The 18,667-nt window shown below is 41.6% G+C and overlaps 1 protein-coding gene across 1 annotated transcript; it reads left to right on the top strand.

Moving 5' to 3' along the window:
• Positions 1-861: 861 nt before the first annotated feature.
• Positions 862-2,988, top strand: RAP2B (RAP2B, member of RAS oncogene family). Its single transcript, XM_039489571.1, has one exon. The coding sequence runs from the start codon at positions 1,362-1,364 to the stop codon at positions 1,911-1,913; it is 552 nt and encodes a 183-aa protein (XP_039345505.1). The 5' UTR covers positions 862-1,361; the 3' UTR covers positions 1,914-2,988.
• The last annotated feature ends 15,679 nt before the right edge of the window (positions 2,989-18,667 follow it).

Here is an 18,667-nt window from a genome sequence, read left to right as displayed (position 1 = left end):
GAGGTGAGCTGGGGTGGGAAGCGGTTCCCTGCTCCCCCAGTTACTCCCCGCACCCACAGGCCCCAGCTCACCTCTGCTCTGCCTCTTCTGAGTGCCGCTACTCGCTTCTCCCTCCCTCCCAGCACTTTTGCATGGCAAGCCTGGGAGGGAGGTGGAAGGAGGGAAGCGCAGTGCACCTGCGGGAGGAAGCAGCTGGGGATTTGGGGAAGGGGTGGAGTTGGGGAGGGGGCATGAACAAATTTGCCACCCCAGCAAATTTGCCGGCCTAGGCCATAATACACTGCTGGAGTCACCTCTGTCCCCACAGCCACCTCTCCTGAGGAGCAAAATAACCCAACTGAGCCTCCTGAGGCACCCCCACCTGTCTCGGTAACGGGTTGCTCTAGGTTGTCCAAACCGCCTCGTGCCCAGCATGTGTGTTTTAGGTGGGTGCCCCTGGGGCCAGGGCCAAGCAGGAAAGCAGAACCCCCTCCCCAGCGGGGGTGCCCAGGGCTGCAGCTTGCCCTAATTCCGCCTGGGGCTAACCCGAGGGGAGCTGCACTGCTGGGCGCCTTCGGGGAGGGGCCAACGCCCACGGGCAGCACCGGCTCCCTCGGCCTCCCCTTCTGCCCGTTTGCAAAGTATAAGTATCCGCCAAAACTCCTTCATAGGCGGGGCAGAAAGACAGACAGCGGCTCACCGGCCAATCATCTTCCTCCCTCTGGAGACCCAATGGCGGAGGAACTCAAACCTCTGAGCCAATGAGGCAGCGCGGCCTGACGGGCACTAGGCGGCAGCCAATCCGAACAAAAGAGCGAGCGGGGGCGCGTGTCCTTGTGTGGTCCCCCCCCCACCCAGAAACCAATGGCAGGGTGGGAGGGCGTTAGCGCGAGCCAATGGGTCCGGGCGGGCTGTGAGCGGAGCTGAGCGCGAGGCTGCGGGGAAGGGATGGCCCGTGGCGGCGCGAGGCGGCACCGCGGGACTGGTGCACCACGCGCTGGCTGCCGGGGGGCGATGAGAACTCGCGATCTCCTCCCCCGCCCCGCTGGCAGCTGCTGCAGCCTCCCCGTCTCCCAGGGCTGCTGAGGCTCGGGCACGGCGCCTGCCTGTCAGAGGGGCTCGCGCTGCCCTTGCGTTCCGCCTGGCCCAGGAGCCGGCCCGGGAGGCTGGGCGCAGCCCTTGCCGCGCGAAGGGGGCTGGCGCTGCCCGGGCGTTAGCCGCTGCTCCCTCCCCCGCCGCTGCTTGCTGCATGCTCACCCCGCTCCAGTGAGAGCCGCGGCGGGGCGGCTTCTCTCCCCTCCCGCCCTCCTTCCCCGCCGACTGGAGGTGGGAGGGAGAGAAGCGACCCAGCGAGGAAGGAGCCGGGTGTGCGGAGCGGAGCCATGCGAGAATACAAAGTGGTGGTGCTGGGCTCGGGCGGGGTGGGCAAATCCGCCCTCACCGTGCAGTTCGTGACCGGCTCCTTCATCGAGAAGTATGACCCCACCATCGAGGATTTCTACCGCAAGGAGATCGAGGTGGATTCCTCCCCCTCGGTGCTGGAGATCCTGGACACCGCCGGCACCGAGCAGTTCGCCTCCATGCGGGACCTCTACATCAAGAACGGGCAAGGGTTCATCCTGGTCTACAGCCTGGTCAACCAGCAGAGCTTCCAGGACATCAAGCCCATGCGCGATCAGATCATCCGGGTGAAGAGGTACGAGAAGGTGCCCATGATCCTGGTGGGCAACAAGGTGGACCTGGAGGGCGAGAGGGAGGTCTCGTATGGGGAAGGCAAAGCTCTGGCCGAGGAGTGGAGCTGCCCCTTCATGGAAACTTCAGCCAAAAACAAAGCTTCAGTGGACGAACTGTTTGCAGAGATTGTCAGGCAGATGAACTACGCTTCCCAGCCCAACGGGGACGATCAATGCTGCTCGTCCTGCGTGATCCTCTGAAAGGGCGTGGGGGGCAATGTTGTCGTTCGCAAAGGTTTACAACAAAAAGAAGCAGCAATGTGATCGTTCGAAACAAAGATTGGAAACAACTTTGCATACACAAGGATTCCAGGCTGCAGCAGCTGCTGCTGCAGTGATCAGTGTCATGGGGTGGGTGTATTGTTGGAAACGTGGCTTTTTCAGCATGTACATTTCATCGATTTTGATTGTTGCATATTTCCCGTAAGTACCATTTACAGATTGCTGTATTGGCAACTGACACCAGTAAGAAAAGTTTCGGCCTGGAGAAAGGGGAGCTTGTGAGCAATCGTTTTCTAACTGGAAGAGTTAAATTACACTTAAGGAACTGAGGGGAGCAGTAAACGAAACAACCCATTGCAGAGAGGGGGAGAGAGATCTTTCCGTGGACGTGTGGGGGTAAAACTAAGATTGGTGCTCTCTCTTCTTTAGCCAACCTTGAATGCACCCGGTGACTATGATATTGATTCTGAGGATTTCTATGCAAAGTTGGATTATTGTTACAGTGTATCCAATCTGAAGTATTGCACATCTGAACTGGGACTTTGAATAACACTGATGCCAATACAGTGTGGGGTGCCAGAACGTGTCTGCTGATCATTTGTGAAACTTTCTATTTTGTTTACCTGCTGTATCGGATGGGAGTTTGGGGGAGAGCGGTAGTATTTTTTTTTTAAATCAGCTGTGAAAATGTTACAAATCTGCACAATATTTTTTTAGTTGTGTTTTTCTTCTTTTCTTCAGGGGGGAGGGAGGTTTGTGGTGGTGGTTTGTTTTCCTTATTTTTGGGTTGGCAATAACTGATTTTGATTAGCTCTCTAAAGTACAAAGACTTCCTAAAATGTGATACAGGGCCAACAGCAACCCTGTGTCTGTAGAGTGCCTTCAAAACTCAGCTGTTCCAGCCGGTGCCAACCTGTGAAAGCTCCACAGAATCCCATTATCTACTACTCCAGAAACTACTTAACAGCTTCCTTTCAGTAATCACACTGAACAAGCCAGGACAAAAAGACCTATTGTTTAGTGGAATTTATTTCTTATTTCCATTTGAGCCTTTTAAATGTCATTTCCATGTCTTGCAAATTTGGACTGCATTTAATTCACATTTACAGGCATTTAGGTTTTTTGGGAGGATTTCTTTTGTTTTGGTTCTCTGATGTAGGATGTACCTCCAGCCAGCAAAGAGAGAAATCTTAATGTTGTGATGTACCAAGAAAATTCTAACAACTGTAACTTTAATTCCAGACATGCGTTTAATGTCTATCCATTTTAAGAATTTTAATACAAATGTTTTGTTTTTTTAAAAAAAGAACAGCAAAACTGTGGTTTTTTTAATGTATTGTAAGGAGAACGGACTTTAATATGCAGTCATGGCAGACATATGCTTTTTTAATCATGATGTTTGTCTAACCAAAATAACAGTATGTTAAGAATGGGGGAAGGTAACATAAAATCGTGAGGCATGGGAATGTTTCTCTGGTAATGTTGGAAACAGTTGAATAATTATATTTAGGCCCTGATGCTACATGATTCTGTATGTGGGCAGAATCCTACACTTATATAAATGCTTGTTGAAGTCATTTGGGCTCTGCAGAACAGCTTGCCGGATTAGGATCTTATTTTGTAATTTTAATAATAACATGGTTTATTGGAGTATAGGTGTTGAAGGTCAGCTGTTCCTAAACTTCGAGACTTTACTGATTTACTGAAAAAGATACAGCTTTTAAAATTATGCCTTAAGACTGTGATTCCTTAACATTTCAAATGTAACTTAAAGAAAATGGGCTTGTGCCTTTCTCCCCCCACCTTGATTATTTTTTTTTAAAATAAGGCCTGAAAGACATGTATTTCCCCTAAAATTCCCAATTGTGTGGGGGGGGTTTGTTTTTAAACTTATGATTTGTCTGTCCAGGAAGACTTATGGGAACTAATGAAATGATGACATCACAAGAAACCAAAAGCTGAGCAATTGAGGAAGTTGGGACTTCTAGTCAAACTGATTAACATTTAGGGTGCCTAATTCTTCTCACTCCTAATTTAAACCTTGATCATGAATTCAAGCAAAGATCCTGTTGACATCAGTTGTGCAGGATCAGGGCCTCACGCAGGTGTGACTTCATTGAGTTCAGTCAATGAAGTGACTGTACTTCAGCTGAAAACTGGACATTTTGTTTTTCTCTGATTTATAGCATCTATTTAATTCCTAATACCTAGCAAAAAAAAAAAAAAAAAACTTGGGAGAAATGATGCCATAAAGATTAAACATCCACCTTCATGTGAGCTCACAATATTTCACTTCTCTTAAGCCCCCAAGAAGCTTTCCTGCCAAACTAATATTTCTACAGTTAAAATAAGTTAAAAAAAAAAAAAAGATATGGGGAGAGAGCTACAAACTCTTCCCCTCACTTTTGCAGTTCACCTTTAAGAACTTTGAATAAAAAAATCTATTTGAGGACTTTAAAATCTGATGCCATGCTGAATAACTGTTTTTTATTATTAATATAAGCCACATATTAACAGGAATTTTTTCTTTTTAAGTACTAAGGTAGGCTTATTGCAGACATTTTACATTAAAGTTTGAAAGCGTATGTTATACATGTATCTTGGCCACTGCTAGTGGTCCAATCCTGTCTACATACTACATGCGTTCCCCCAAGTGCTGAGAGCCTCTATCCCCCAAAACTCATTGACTTCAATGGTATTTGGAAGGTTTTTCAGCACCTAACAGAAGCTGGCCTTGGATGATTACTGGATGATCTGTGGATAACTTGTTCAGTAGAGTTATCTTCATAATTGCTGCTTTCAGCATAATGAAACCTGGCAAATCTTCTAGCTTTTCCCAGCAGAATAGCAGTTATTGACATCTAAAATTGAAGCTAAAAAATTTCAAAATACCCCATGGTTTCAAATTGCTTCATTTTTGATTGTGTGTGGGTTTGTTTTTTTTTTTTTTTTTTTTTAAGAAAACCTGACTAAGTAATGATGCAAGTGTGTATATATAGCATACACCAGCTCAACATAAATTCCAGTTTTAGCATTGGCCTAGCAGAACAGGTGAAGGTCTTTTAATATATGTTGCTTCTTGCCAAAGGAGTGTATGCGTTAATTAGTAACACATGGCATGGGTCTAATACAATTAGTACAAGTATATAAATGTTCAAAAATTACATTTTCTCCTGGTTGGTGAAGACAGTACAGAAAGGAGCACTGGGTAGGTGGACCTTTCAGAGACTCCAAACTGCTGTATCCTTCACTAAATCTACGCCTGGTCTATATACAAAAACTACTTCTTTAATTATACAAGTACACAGCCTCTTAACTGCATCCACACTGGAGGGAGAGGAGGTAATCAGTGTAAAGTACCTTTACACTGTTATATCTTATTTCCCTTCCCTGTGGGAACAAGCTATACCAGTAAAATGTACCATTTATATTGTTATATACCTGAATCCACAGTAGAAGTTGTGAAAATTTAATTAATTGGGTAGAAAAATCGGACCCCATATATCCTATTGTCCACAGTGACTGCATTTCTAAAGACCATGCCAAATACCTGAGCATGTACCTTTATAGGAAAGTATGTTATCTTTGAAATATCAGTCTCTCTGATCACTGCATTTATGCAATATTCTAGAGCTAAATGCAGCACTTGTGTTTGAAGGTTTACAGTAGGATAGTCATACCTTATAGCTGACCATAATTCTACAGCCATGAAATCTAATATTACCTACAAAAGTTTTGAGGACTCTGCTCTCATTAAAAGAATGTGTGACTGGTTTGTGAAAAGGACATTAAGGACATTTTAACCTCTTGGTCGGTGTCATTTTGACAGACATTGCAGAACATCTGATTTCAGCTATGACTGGCAAAAAAAATTTTTTTCTTTTTTTCTGTAAGAAATCTATGTGAAAGTGAATGCCACTTGTTCTCCTAGGTCCTGCTCTTCTTGAAATTCATAGCAAAACTCCCATGATTTTTAAATAGGAAAAGGACTTTTGGTCCCAAAGTACTTATGAATGTGATGTCATTTTTTTTGACTGCCGTTTGAAGCTCCCCTACTCTGCAGATTCAAATAGCAGGAAATAATAAAAAAAAAAATTCATACACCCTCACTACATCCGCTGAAGCTACTATTTTGGGTGCTTTGTGCATGTGCTCACAAGATCTGGGACTTCTGGTGCAATCAATTATCATGTGGGCTGTGTACAGTGTTGAAATACTATTTAAAGGTACCTAAACCATTCTCTAGCTTATAAAGCCTACTTCCAAAGGTGTAATTTATACTAAATGCCATCGCAAAAATGTCTTTCCCCAGTATTACTGTAATGCAGTGACCTTACAGCAAGCTTTGTGTAGAAATTCAGTGCTTGCCAAGCTCTCCTATAGAAAAGGGTTTATTTTCTTTATTCACAGCCACAAAGGTAACTACTCAAACCTCTGAGTCCTGGGAATAGCTCCCTCCCCAAAAGAGAATCTCATATCTTACCCACTGTAGAAAATTCAAAATCAGGCCTTATTTCAAATAATATAATAATAATAAAAAAAAAACACTGAAGTGAGGAGTAGCCAACATTTTAGAAATTGGAGAAGGGGATTTGGGGTGTGGGTGGTACCTAGAGAATAACTCTCCAATATTCGTATTTGATCATCCCGAAAATGGCCATAAGGTTTATCGTTTGTTTCCTATTTTATAAAATAAATAGAATGGGTAGAACAGAATACTTGGACTGACTTTCTAGCTTTGGACCGGATTGTGTTCCCAAGAAAGCAATGGGGAGAAAATTCCTATTAAAAATCAATGAAAGTGGCATTGAACATTTTCCCTTGTCCCCATTTTCAGCTTTACTGGTTCCTTTGTGCAGCCAGTCACTTTCAGGTTGTTAAACACACAATGAAATCTGACCCTTCTGAGCAGACAGGTTACAGTGTAACTGTTTACATGGTGTAGAATGTATTTGTTAGACTTTCACTAGTAGTCTCCTCAGAGGAAGTTAAAATACATACTCAAATGCACATCAGATCCTACTTTAAGGCAACTGATGTCAGAGTGTAGTGATTAGGTAGATGACACTACAAATATGCTTAGCAAGATTCTGTAATAGAAGTACATTTTAGTGATAGTGCCTAATTGAAAGAGACTCTTATTTTAATAAGAAAATGTGTATATTATATAGTGCCTTTGATCAGAGGATCTGAAACTGATTTACTAATATTAAGTCTCAACACTGGAAACAACTATTCAATGGTGTTACCATTTTTTTTTCTAGTGGTTTGGGCAAAGAATGAAAAATGGATAAGAATCAGTAGCTTTATTTTACTAATTCCTGACAAGAAAATATTTTAAGGCAATTGGTTTCTAAAAATGTAGCCTGGGGGTTTTTTAAATAACTTTCTTTCAAATTGTATGTACAAGAAATCTTTTGTAGAAAGTGTGGTGTTAATAGATATATATCCAGGCAGCAGACAGTGTCCAGGTGTGCATATACCTCAGTGACTGCCACTTCTGCAACAGATTTTGCAAGATCTAGCTTAGACATACTGATCACAATCATGTTGTTTCACCTTTTTCTGCCTTCTGGAGATAGAACAGAATGTGCACTAGTATGATATTGGGTTGAAACAAAAGGATCATCTTGTGAGTATTCATGTTTGGAATTGGATTGCTGGATGAGAGACTGATTCTAAATGAGATTAAATGGTTCTTAGCAAGTGACTATTGCAAAATAATGCAAATGCTTACTTGTTAAAGTCCGCTATCCCATCCTTCTCAGTCATAAAGTAGGTCTATGTATCTCATGATTTATTTCTTTAGGTTTCTAACTATTTCAGCCAAGATAAAAGTGAGTGGAACTTTAAAAGGTTGAGTATATCTTCATTAATCTACAAGTCCTAACTGCTCCCTGACACATCAGTGGCACAGCTACAGGCTGAGCTTTAGGCATTAAACTACAGCTAGATACTTTGTGTTCAATAGGACTCCGTCAGTAAATGAATAAAATCTTACACCAACATTTCAAGAGTGGCCACTGGCAATTTTTGGTATCTGCAAATTAGGCTCTGGGTGTCTCAAGTTAGGCCAAAATTGTTGGTCAGTCTTGGAAATGTAGCTGCTGCTGGCATTTGATTTTGGTGTGGTGACACTGGACACAAGAATTTAGAGATGTTTATTACTTAATTACCTTGAAGTGTGGTCTAGTGGGCTTACCAGGAGATAGTAAACAAGACTTAGTGCTTCATGACCATTTAATAAGTAATCCTGAGGTAGGTAAAGGTTATTTTCCAGTTGAAACTGGGTAAGCCCCTTAACATCTTGTTACCTCCAAAGGACTTAGAAAGTCTGGCAGAGATGGAAATGAGGGTGGGGCACAGAGATGGGACTAAGAGAGCGAGGGTATGGTTCAGTAGCTGGGAGCAAGGCATTCCTGACTTGCACAACTGAACGGGTAACTGATTCTTGAGAAGTCATTTGGTTTTCCTCTGTACCTCAGTTTCTTCAACTGTATAGAAAATAAATTCTGATTTCAGTGAATCTTTATTGATTTCCTCTATCTGAGGATTTAGCCTAGTAATTGATAGTACCAAAATGAAATAAGAGGTCAAATAATGCAAGGAACACAGATAACGGAGAAGGTGCCTAGAAAAGATGATCCACTACTTCAAAAAGGATGCAATTGGTGGGTTTTTTTGTTTGTGTTTTCCCCCAAAGTCATTAGTCTCAAATTTACTCAAAATCTTGCTCTTTAATGAAAAGCATCAAATAACAAAGTGGTAAACTTTATATAACCATCTCTAACACCTAAATCAGTAAAGATATTTAAAAAGTGACTTTGGGTTAGAGAAAGGACATTCTGCTGATTATATACTGCCCTTGGTTGTTAGGCATTGTAAATGAATTCCATGCATATTACTGAGGAGAGACTTGATCTGTATTTGAGGTTGTAATGTCTGCATTGCTAAGGGTTTATAAAAATCTCCATGGAATAGGAACTCCATAGACATGTTAGCCATAAAGTAAAGTTATTTGCAAGGTAGGTAGGCTGCAAGGCCTTCAGTAAATAATTATTCATCTGAGTTACTTTAGTAGTAGCCTGGAGAAAGAATCAAGAGCTAAAAAACCCTTCTGCCTTTAAAATTAAGGGAGTATAAATAGTATGGATGGTAAATGGTTTTTGTTCATAAGCTCAAATGCTTAAAATGTGCAGAGTAATATATAGCCCTTTGGGGATGAAAGGGACCAATTATTCCTCCTCTTTACTGCCGGGTGTATTCTGGGGTTGCTATTGTTTTTCCTTGTCAAGAGTGAAACAAAAACTGCATGATTGCTGTTACCGTTACCACCACCACCACCACTGTTTCATAAAGTGGCTAACCACATTTAAGCACTCACTGTAAGCTCTGGCATTTTCTTTTTAATGTAAAGGGTAAAAAAGCCCCAGTAACAGTGATATGTAACTATTTGTTGCATACCAAAACCCAGCAGTTGAAAGGCTGGGTCACTTCTGAACTCTCAGGACAATGCATCATTTTCAACTATATACTTAAGTTTAGATCTACTGGAAAGTGAGCACATGTACAGCCTGTTTGACTCTCACCTTTTTTTTTTTTTTTTTTTTTTTATAAACATGCACCAGTGCTAGGCAGCAAAGGGAAACTAAAAGTATTTGTTGCAATGTACAGTGACTGGAGAACCTGGAGAAAATTCCTGTAACTAAGATATAAAAGTAATTGTCCAATCCACTTCATTTTACACAGGTTGCTGTTGTGTGGTCTATATGCACAATCAAACTACTCTTCTAGACAGACAAAAAAGGCAGCAGTCATCTACAGATCTATTTGGGTTTGTCTGCAATACACATAAGCCTAGGTTCTGAGTCAGGTTTGAATCCAAGCCCCAGTTCTGTCCACACACACATCAGTCCTGACTCAGGTCAGTAAACACTCACAATCTGGCTCCCAGGAGCCTGCTGTGACTGGGGTCCAAATGAGGACATGGGTCATGCTGCAGACCTGAGCCAGAAGATCTTCCTGATGCAGTATGGACGTGTTAGCATGACTGTGAGACCAAGGTCTGGTAATTGTAAGATCAGGTTTACATTGTAGTGTGGACACTCAAGCATGGGCTTGGAAACACCTTGTACACAAGCCTTGGTCCCACAGACCCAGGTTTACAATGCCATGTGGTCAGACTCTTGAAGATGTAGGCACAATTTATGAAAATGTGAGCATGTGTGTTTAAAATATTTAACTTAAGGGATGGGAAGGATGCCACTTTCATACCCGAAATGCATTTGGGAAAAGTACCAAGCTCTGAACAATCATCTGTTAGCCAGCCTATCTATCTGGTCAGCTGATACGGAATTATAGTCAAGGGAACAAAACAGAGCTGCCAAAACTGAGAAAAGCAGCAGGGTTACTCTGTATCTTTTAACACCTCTTCAGGCACTTTGAAATTGAGCAGGTTTAGTATACCTGTGCTGTAATCTAATAATTCAGGAATATGATTAATTTTACTATTGATCTGGGAAATGTTCAGATTATATAAACAGTGCAATGTTGCTTTTGATTTAAGTAGCCTGTGATGCATTTTATAAAACACTGTGATAGATCCAAATATTGCCCTGTAAACAAACAGTATTAATTGTGGATGATAACACAGTTAAGGTGTGGATCACTGACCCTCGCTTTCTATGCCTGTGGAAAATGTGTCCACAATAATGTGTTATGTGGCATCTCTCACACCAAACGCTCTACGGCCTTTGTAACTACTGAAATGTGGGTGGCTCACTGCTAATTTTTATTCTAACTATATAAGGTGATCCAGCTGTAGAATACAAAGATTGCTGCCTATATAAAGGTTAATGCAAAAATATTCTTTTCCATGGCCCTTTTGGAAACATCTTTTGTTATCTGTTACATGTTTATACCAAAATTTTGTCTTAATGAGTAATTATACCACTCTCACCAGTGTAGCCTAGTTAATACCATAAAAAGCACAGGCAACAATGCATCTAGAACCCTTCAGGCTTTATTATCAGCCTGAAGGAAAGGTACCATTTAACCTTAAAAACTGTGTTTGCTTTCATATAGCTTTTCTGAACCTTTTGTAGCTTAAACTCTGCTAGCCCTTAGAATGCTAACATCGTTGGCATGGACTGGTGGCTGGAAGCAGGAACTTCTGAGTTCTGGTCCCAGTTTTGCCACTGATGTTGTGCAGCCTTAGGTTAAGTTGCCCCATCTTAACCTTTTTCCCCATCCCCAGTATGGTGACAGTGACAACCTCGCAGGGGTGTTGTGAGGATTAGCTATTTGTAAGGTGCTTGGTAGCTACATAAAAGTGCTAAATATTAAGGGTTATTTTAATATATGTGCACAGCATTCAGAGGGTTTTTCCTTAAAATTCAAGTTTCAAAAATGCAATTCTGACAAAGATACAAAAAACAGCTAATGGTATATAGAAATATATGGGTGTGTGGCTTGTGGTTAAAAATAAGACTGGAAGCCCAGGTACAGAAGTTCTAGTCCTGACTTATTTGCCACTGGCTTATAGTCATATGGCTCGATTTTCTACACATGCAGTGTGGTTTGTGCACAGGTAAGGTGGCAGGGAATGTTTTCCTAGAACATTTGTATTTGTATATAGAAACATGGGTTCACACGTGTATCTTTTGCACAAGATGCCTTCCAGATTTTGACATTGTAGCCCCTTTTGTGCCTTATTTACTTGTTTGTAAAATGGAGTAACTATGGGGGTACATAAGTATTAGTGTCTGGTGATGTTAGGCCTGATCTAAACACACAGTTGTGCCAATACAATTGTTGGTTATACTGGCTTAGTTAAACTGGTGTAACCTCTGTGTGTAGACAAGACCTAAGTAAAACATTTTTGAGATACTTGGATAAAAAAAGCAGCAAAGAGTCCTGTGGCACCTTATAGACTAACAGGTGCCACAGGACTCTTTGCTGCTTTTACAGATCCAGACTAACACGGCTACCCCTCTGATACTTGGATAAAAAAAAAATCAGCATCTATAATCTGCAACACAATGGCAGTGGGGGGTGTGTACACGTTCGTTTTGAAGTGCGCAGCATTTTTTAGACAGTGAGGTTTGAAATTTTTCCCAAATCATAAAACATTTCCAGCCCAGTGTGTTAGGTTGTAACAATAAGGAGTTACCATAGTATCGATGAAGTGGTGGACTATGCTTTATTTTAATGGATTTGTGATAGAAAATTGAAACCAAACATTTGTCCTGTTTCTCAAGACCTTAAAAATAACTACTGTGGTTGTTTCTTTGATGCAGAAGGCTGAGCAGATAGAAAAGTCCAAAATGGCTTGTTTATGCAGTAAACACTCATTATGTGTATAGGAAAGATTTCGACGCATAATCAATACTACATACATGTAGCTTCTCTTGTACCACTAACAACTGGAGCTTTTAAAGATGGTTACAATGTGATTTAATGTAGTTGGGAGCCATATGTACTTAAGGCTGATACTGGTAACAATAATTTGTCCTTTGAATGAACTAATCTTAAATACCTCAATGTAGGGTTGTGTGTGTTTTGTTTCTGAATCGCTGCCAGACTCATCTGATGATTAACAACATTAAGATCAAAGTAAGATAATGAAGAACTGGAGTAATTACATTTCTCAGTTTTGAGATCTTGATTTCTCCTCACCCCTAACCCTTTTTAGATGTTCTTGCAGCATTAGAGTAGCTGTCTGGTTTTTCCTGTTTCTTGTCTCAAATACTGTTTGCTTTGGTGAGGATTTTGTTTTCCCTCTGATGTCGGATCTTGGCTTCTTTAATTAAAAGGAAAAAGCAGAGGAAAGAGATTCATGTTTGAATCATTACCTAGTGCCTAGAATATGTGCCATATACTTCAGACATTTTTTAAATGAAAAAATATTTTAAGAGAGATGATTGAACATACCAGGTACTTGGTAGCAAAATTGACCTCCCCTATGCCCCCCACCCCTAAAAGTGGCTTTTGCTGAGTCTTGATATCCAAATAGTTTTTAGGATAGAGCTGTATAGATTACACAGAAACATACGTTTCTAACTTTAAGCACCTAAAATAATTTTGCTTGACGTCTTTGAACTTAATTTTCATGGAATGTCAAATGTAAATGTCCAGCTTGATTAACCCAGTAAATCATCCTGTTACTAAGCACATATGGAGTACAGTCTCTCGTTCTCGGTCTGCTAGTAGCAATCTGTTATGCTTGTCTGGATTGTTTGTGGTCTGTACCCCTGTGAATAAAATATTCAGTTTACTTTTCACCTATGTGTGTCTCAACAAGTAGACTGAAACTAAAGACTGTCTAGACTGAAATATTAAGACCACAAGGACAGGTATTCCTGGATTTTTACAAAGCTAAAGATGAATCAGTGTTTCTCAGTGGGCATCTGATTACAGCTTGCTTCAGATCTGCATAAGATCCTAAGACTACCAGCCACCAAGGGTCTGTCAACAGTAGAATGTTTAACTTGAGTTAGTTAATTGTGAAATAACTTGAGTTAGCTAACATGTTTGTGTATGCTAGTCTGGTCACTCCACATACGCTTGATCCTGGACACACGTTCTAAACAAAACATGTGTTGGTTAACTTAATTAACTTAATTGCTTGCCAGATAACTCAACTCTAGGTAAAAATTCTAGTATAGGCAAACACTTGAATGGGTATATTCTGCTCCCAGTTACATGGTTGTAAATCTGAAATAACTTTGTCCTGATCCTGCAAACAAATGCATAATTCCCTTCATTACTGTTCATAGTGCCATTGAAATTGGAGGCCGTATACTGTTGTAACTGAGAGCAGCATTGCTCCCTCTATTTTAATTTGAGAATCTAGCATGTACCTGTCAATGTAATTTTTTTAGATGTATGAATATTTAATGAAAGAATCCAACTATTTAGTTCTTCAGACCTAGTTTCATCAAAATGGCAGGGTTGGTAAAAGACTATAAGCATATTTTAAGATGTGCTATAGAGTTCTGTGCTTAGCAACTATAGTGATGAGAATCTTTGCATGTTTGTTGTTTGGAAAAGTCATAGGGTAGAATAGGAGCCTGAAAAGGATACCACTTTGTGGTCTGTACCACATAACCCAGTACCATTCATTCTTAACCTGTCTAGGCTTCTCTTTAGGAGTAGAACTACCAATCGTTCCGTGTTGTGTAGTACACTTGAAAGCAGACTCCAATAGCTGCTCACTCTGAGGCTGCTCTGAACATCTTTCATAGATTCTAAGGCCAGAAGGATGATTGTGATCATCTAGTCTGACCTCCTGTATAAGACAGGCTGTCGCACTTCCCTGAATTAATTCCTGCAGAACTAGAACAGATCTTTCCTTCAACTCTGCCTAGACACCTGGGGAATTCCTATTTGGACCTCTCTGTGGTACCATATTATGCAGTACACTCTAGAAAATATCCCTTTCAGCCTCCTGGTTGCAGTGCACTGTATTTTCAGATCATGTTCGGTGGGATAAGGGGTGCTGACTGGCAGGTGGTGTAGCAGGAAATATTTCAGCTGCTGGGCAGCTCCTCTGTCCCTCACTTCTGCTCTTTGGACTCCCTGGTACTCTCGCTCTTCTCCAGTCTTGGGAGTCTGGGCTCCAGAAGGACAGTGGTGTGGGTGCAGCAGCTGCAGCAGCAGATGCTGTGCTGTCAGCCCTCAGGTAGTATTGGGTGAGTGGGCATGTGTAAGAAGGCTAAATAGAAGCTGAGGAAAGGACACCCCTTTGTAGAATCTAATCCCCAAATGTCTGAAACGTGACACACATTTTATTGCACATTGTGCCATTAGCAACAAATGATGGTTTAAGAATAAAATGTGTTTATAAGGATGCTTTCCCTCTGTATCATAGAAGTCAGTTTGCAGTCTGTTACAGGCCCTCTTTCCTGCTCCTACTGCCAATTAACTTGTTATAAATTGCAAAATTATTATTTGTATTCAGAGTGAGTACATCTTCAGACACATTTTGTACTTAAAAATTATTGGTATGGCGTGATCATGCAGGAAAACATGAGTGTGAACATTGGAAGGTTGAGAGGTAGGCTTATATTATGAAGCCAGTGTTAGATCCAGGTGGTCTGTTGCACAGTTTTAAGAAACTGAATTTTAATAAGGCACCAACCTGCAATCACCACTTCCACCTACTACTATTTTTTAGTTTATACATTTGGCAGCAATCTTTTCATAGTAAGTTTCACACTTCCCCTGTATAGTAGGCTTTTCTTCTTATGTGAATCTGTCACACAGTAACAAGGGAGACATAATAATTTTTAAAAGAAGAAAACTATAGTTCTAAGGATCACAAAAATTGATAGGGATAACAGTAGCTGTGACTATTACAGTAAATAACTTGGAAAAAATGAAGAAATCAAAGAAAACTTTATGAAAACAAACACCTGCCGTGTAGTGTAGTACCGAGTCTGTTGCATTGTAGCCTTCTATGCCATTTTGGTGGTAGGGTGACCAGACGTCCTGATAAAATCAGGACTGTCCCGATATAGGTGCTTGTCCCGCGTCCCGACTGATCTTTCCCAATATTTCGCTCTGCCGGCAGCACTAGGGTTTTTTTGTTTGTTTGTTTTGCTCTGCCAGTCGACTCCCACCGCCCCCATGTCCCGATATTTTCTTCATCTCATCTGGTCATCCTATGTTGGTGGTGGCATAAAAGGAATAGAAATCCTGTGTAAGGGGCCTTCAGTGCTTTCATAAAGCAGCTGGAATATGGGGTGGGGAGTGGAAAGGCCAGGGCCAGAGAGGATGGGTAGCAGAGCATGAGTTAGAGCTGCTCCAGCTGATGCTGGAGGTTGCACGAGCCCCTCAACTGTCTTCCTCCCCACTCTCTACTGTCCACTTTTGCCTTTCCTGCATCCAGCCCAGGGGTGGACTGACTGTGAATCAGAGCCTGTATGGATCACAGCATAAGCCCTAAAACATAAAAAGGCTCCTAGTCCAAACTAAAAAGCTTGCTGTTCTGTAAATAAAACCCAGCAACACACTAAGTCAGACATGCCATGTTCAGGTAAGTACTTCGGCATGATGTAGAAACTTTAAAAAGAAAAAGCAATGGAACCCTTTGGGTTGGCTTCTGCTCATTCCTTTGGGGTATATTTGTCTCTTAACCCCAAAGAGGACTTGGAGTCTGATGTAGTACATAAGATTTGAACTCTTGATTAAAACTCAGTCAACTTCAAGTTGATAATCTTTTTCAATATAAATTGAGTCAATTTCAATCAAATCTCTTTAAGGTAAAACTCCCCTTCTTCAGGAATATGTATTGTGGTGGTCATTTCTGTTTTTCATGAAGCTAACAAAGAGGGTAGAGTCAGTGTAATACTGACAGTGGGAAATATAATTTTGTAATGGGTCATTCATGACAAATACAAATACAAAGTTGAGAAATAATTGTTGCTCAATTTATTGGTTCTTTTTGCTTTTAATAACACTAGTTCTCATTATCCTTGTTCAATAAGAAGAGAATTGGTGATAACTCAATAGCATGCATCTGATGAAGTGGGTTTTAGCCCACGAAAGCTTATGTCCAAATAAATTTGTTAGTTTCTAAGGTGCCACAAGTACTCATTCTTTTTTCAATCTCAAAAATAACCATTGCATGAGTCGGGGGGGGATCACACTAATTTGTTTCAATTACCAGTGCAAACTAGGGTGCATGTGATTCTGTATTTCACCATCTTGTGAAATACCTGACAAACAAAAATTGTGGTCAAAATGTATTATAATCAGGCTTTGATTTATGCAAGTTGTCTATGAAATACAGTATGTTGCAACTCTGTTACATTGGCTTAAGGTCATCCCTCCTATTGAAACTGTTAGTGAGTTTGTTCTGATAGTTCAACTCATAGACTTTAAGGCCAGGAGGGACCATCATGATTCCAGTCTGACCTGCTGTGCATCTCAGGACACAGAACCTCTCCCACCCACTCCCACCGCTGGCTGAGTTACTGGAGTTCTCCAGGCTTGATTTAAAGCCTTCCAGTTGCAGAGACTCCCCATGCTATATAGAAAGGTGGGGGGAACCCTGGGTCTCTGCCAATTTTATCTGCAGGAAAATTTCTTCCTCACCCCAAATATGGTGATTAGTGAGCATGTGGGCAAGACCCACCAGCCAGACATCTGGGAAAGAATTCTCTGTAGTAACTCAGAGCTCTCCCCATCTACTGTCCCATCTCTGGCCAGTGTCGATATTTGCTAATAGCAGATGTGGATGGGCCATATAGCATTGTAGGGAAACTCCTCATACCACCCCCTCCATAAACTTATCAAGTTCAGTCTTGAAACCAGTTTTTTGCCCCCACTACTCCCCTTAAAAGGCCATTACAGAACTTAACTCCTCTGATGGTTAGAAACCTTCATCTGATTTCAAGCCTAAACTTGTTGAAGGCCAGTTTATATCCATTTGTTCTTGTGCCACCATTTGCCCTTAACTCTCCCTGCCTGGTGTTTATCTCTCTGGTGTATTTATAGAGAGCAATCATGTCGTCTCTCAGCCTTTGTTTTGTTAGGCTAAACAAATCAAGCTCCTTAAGTCTCCTCTCATAAGGCAGGTTCTCCATTCCTCTGGTAGCCCTTCTCTGCATCTGTTCCAGTTTGAATTCATCTTTCTTCAACTGCACATGAGCTTCTAATGAGGTTCCTCTGGCCAGTGTAGGCAGGGATGAATTATGCTATTGATTCAGAAGGTGGGGCTTTCTAGATAGACTAAAGCTGCTCAAAGGCCCCTTCAGAGAGAGTAAAGAACAAATGGGCCAGATTCATTCCTGATGTGAATGAACTTGGCACTGTGATGCTATCCCTTCCTCCTCATTTATTTTGAATGAAATTCACTCCTCCCTATGCACAACCGGTGTAACTGAGCTTTATGTCTGGAATTACATAAGGAAATGAATAGACAGAGGTGCCCACCATGAGGTGGGACTACAATACATTGTCACTGTACCAACCTATGGATTGACACAGTGGCTGTTGTTACTCTGAAAAAGGTGTAGGCCACTGGATCCATTTAGGTGCACATTTTATTGGCCAGTCCCAATTCTCCTTCATGGGCCTACTTGGAGCTGGCAGAGAACCCCCTTTGCATATACAAGGGATGCACAAATTGTACATTCCCACCATACGGCTTAAGCATTATGCACCAGGATGAATTTCACCCTTTACCCCATTCTATTAAACCTGCTATTGTAATATCTTTTGGCTGGCTCTATCTATCAAAGGTACTGTGGCAAGGCCCTTCTGAATATTCGTTGGCTCAGTGCTTCCCCTTCTGGTAGTAGGGGCCTGGAGTAAGTCAGTCCCACTCTGGATAGTATTTATTCTCCCACATGTGGGTTTATTTTCCAATATTTTCCAGGCAGGCCTAAGGGGTGCCCCTCTGCCAAACAAAAAAAAGTAACCAGTTCCAATACAAAACAAAGGGGGATACCTTTTCCTACCCCCCTACTCCAAAGGTGTGTGGCTTAGTGTCCCTGGGGTACTAGTCCTTCCTCTAAACAGGCAGTCAGTTGTGTAGCTTTTCCTGTAAGGAGGGGAGCAGCCACCCTAGAATTGCCTTTCTCCCTGTTGCCACTAGTCCTGCACCACTGAGAGGGAGGGATATACTATTATCCTGAGGCACAGAGAGAATGTGACTTGCTCTGTCATAGACTTATTGTCCAAAGTCACACAGGAACTTGAACCTGGGTCTCCCAAGTCCCCGAATA

The sequence above is a fragment of the Mauremys reevesii genome, linkage group 9 (assembly GCF_016161935.1).
Source record: "Mauremys reevesii isolate NIE-2019 linkage group 9, ASM1616193v1, whole genome shotgun sequence".
In the NCBI taxonomy this organism is placed as follows: Eukaryota; Metazoa; Chordata; order Testudines; family Geoemydidae; genus Mauremys; species Mauremys reevesii.
The sequence above is the reverse complement of the archived record's forward strand: the minus strand, read 5'-3'. Positions and strand labels throughout refer to the sequence as shown.

Coding starts and splice junctions, on each gene's coding strand:
- RAP2B (XM_039489571.1), top strand. CDS start 1,362: ATGCGAGAATACAAAGTGGTGGTGCTGGGCTCGGGCGGGGTGGGCAAA.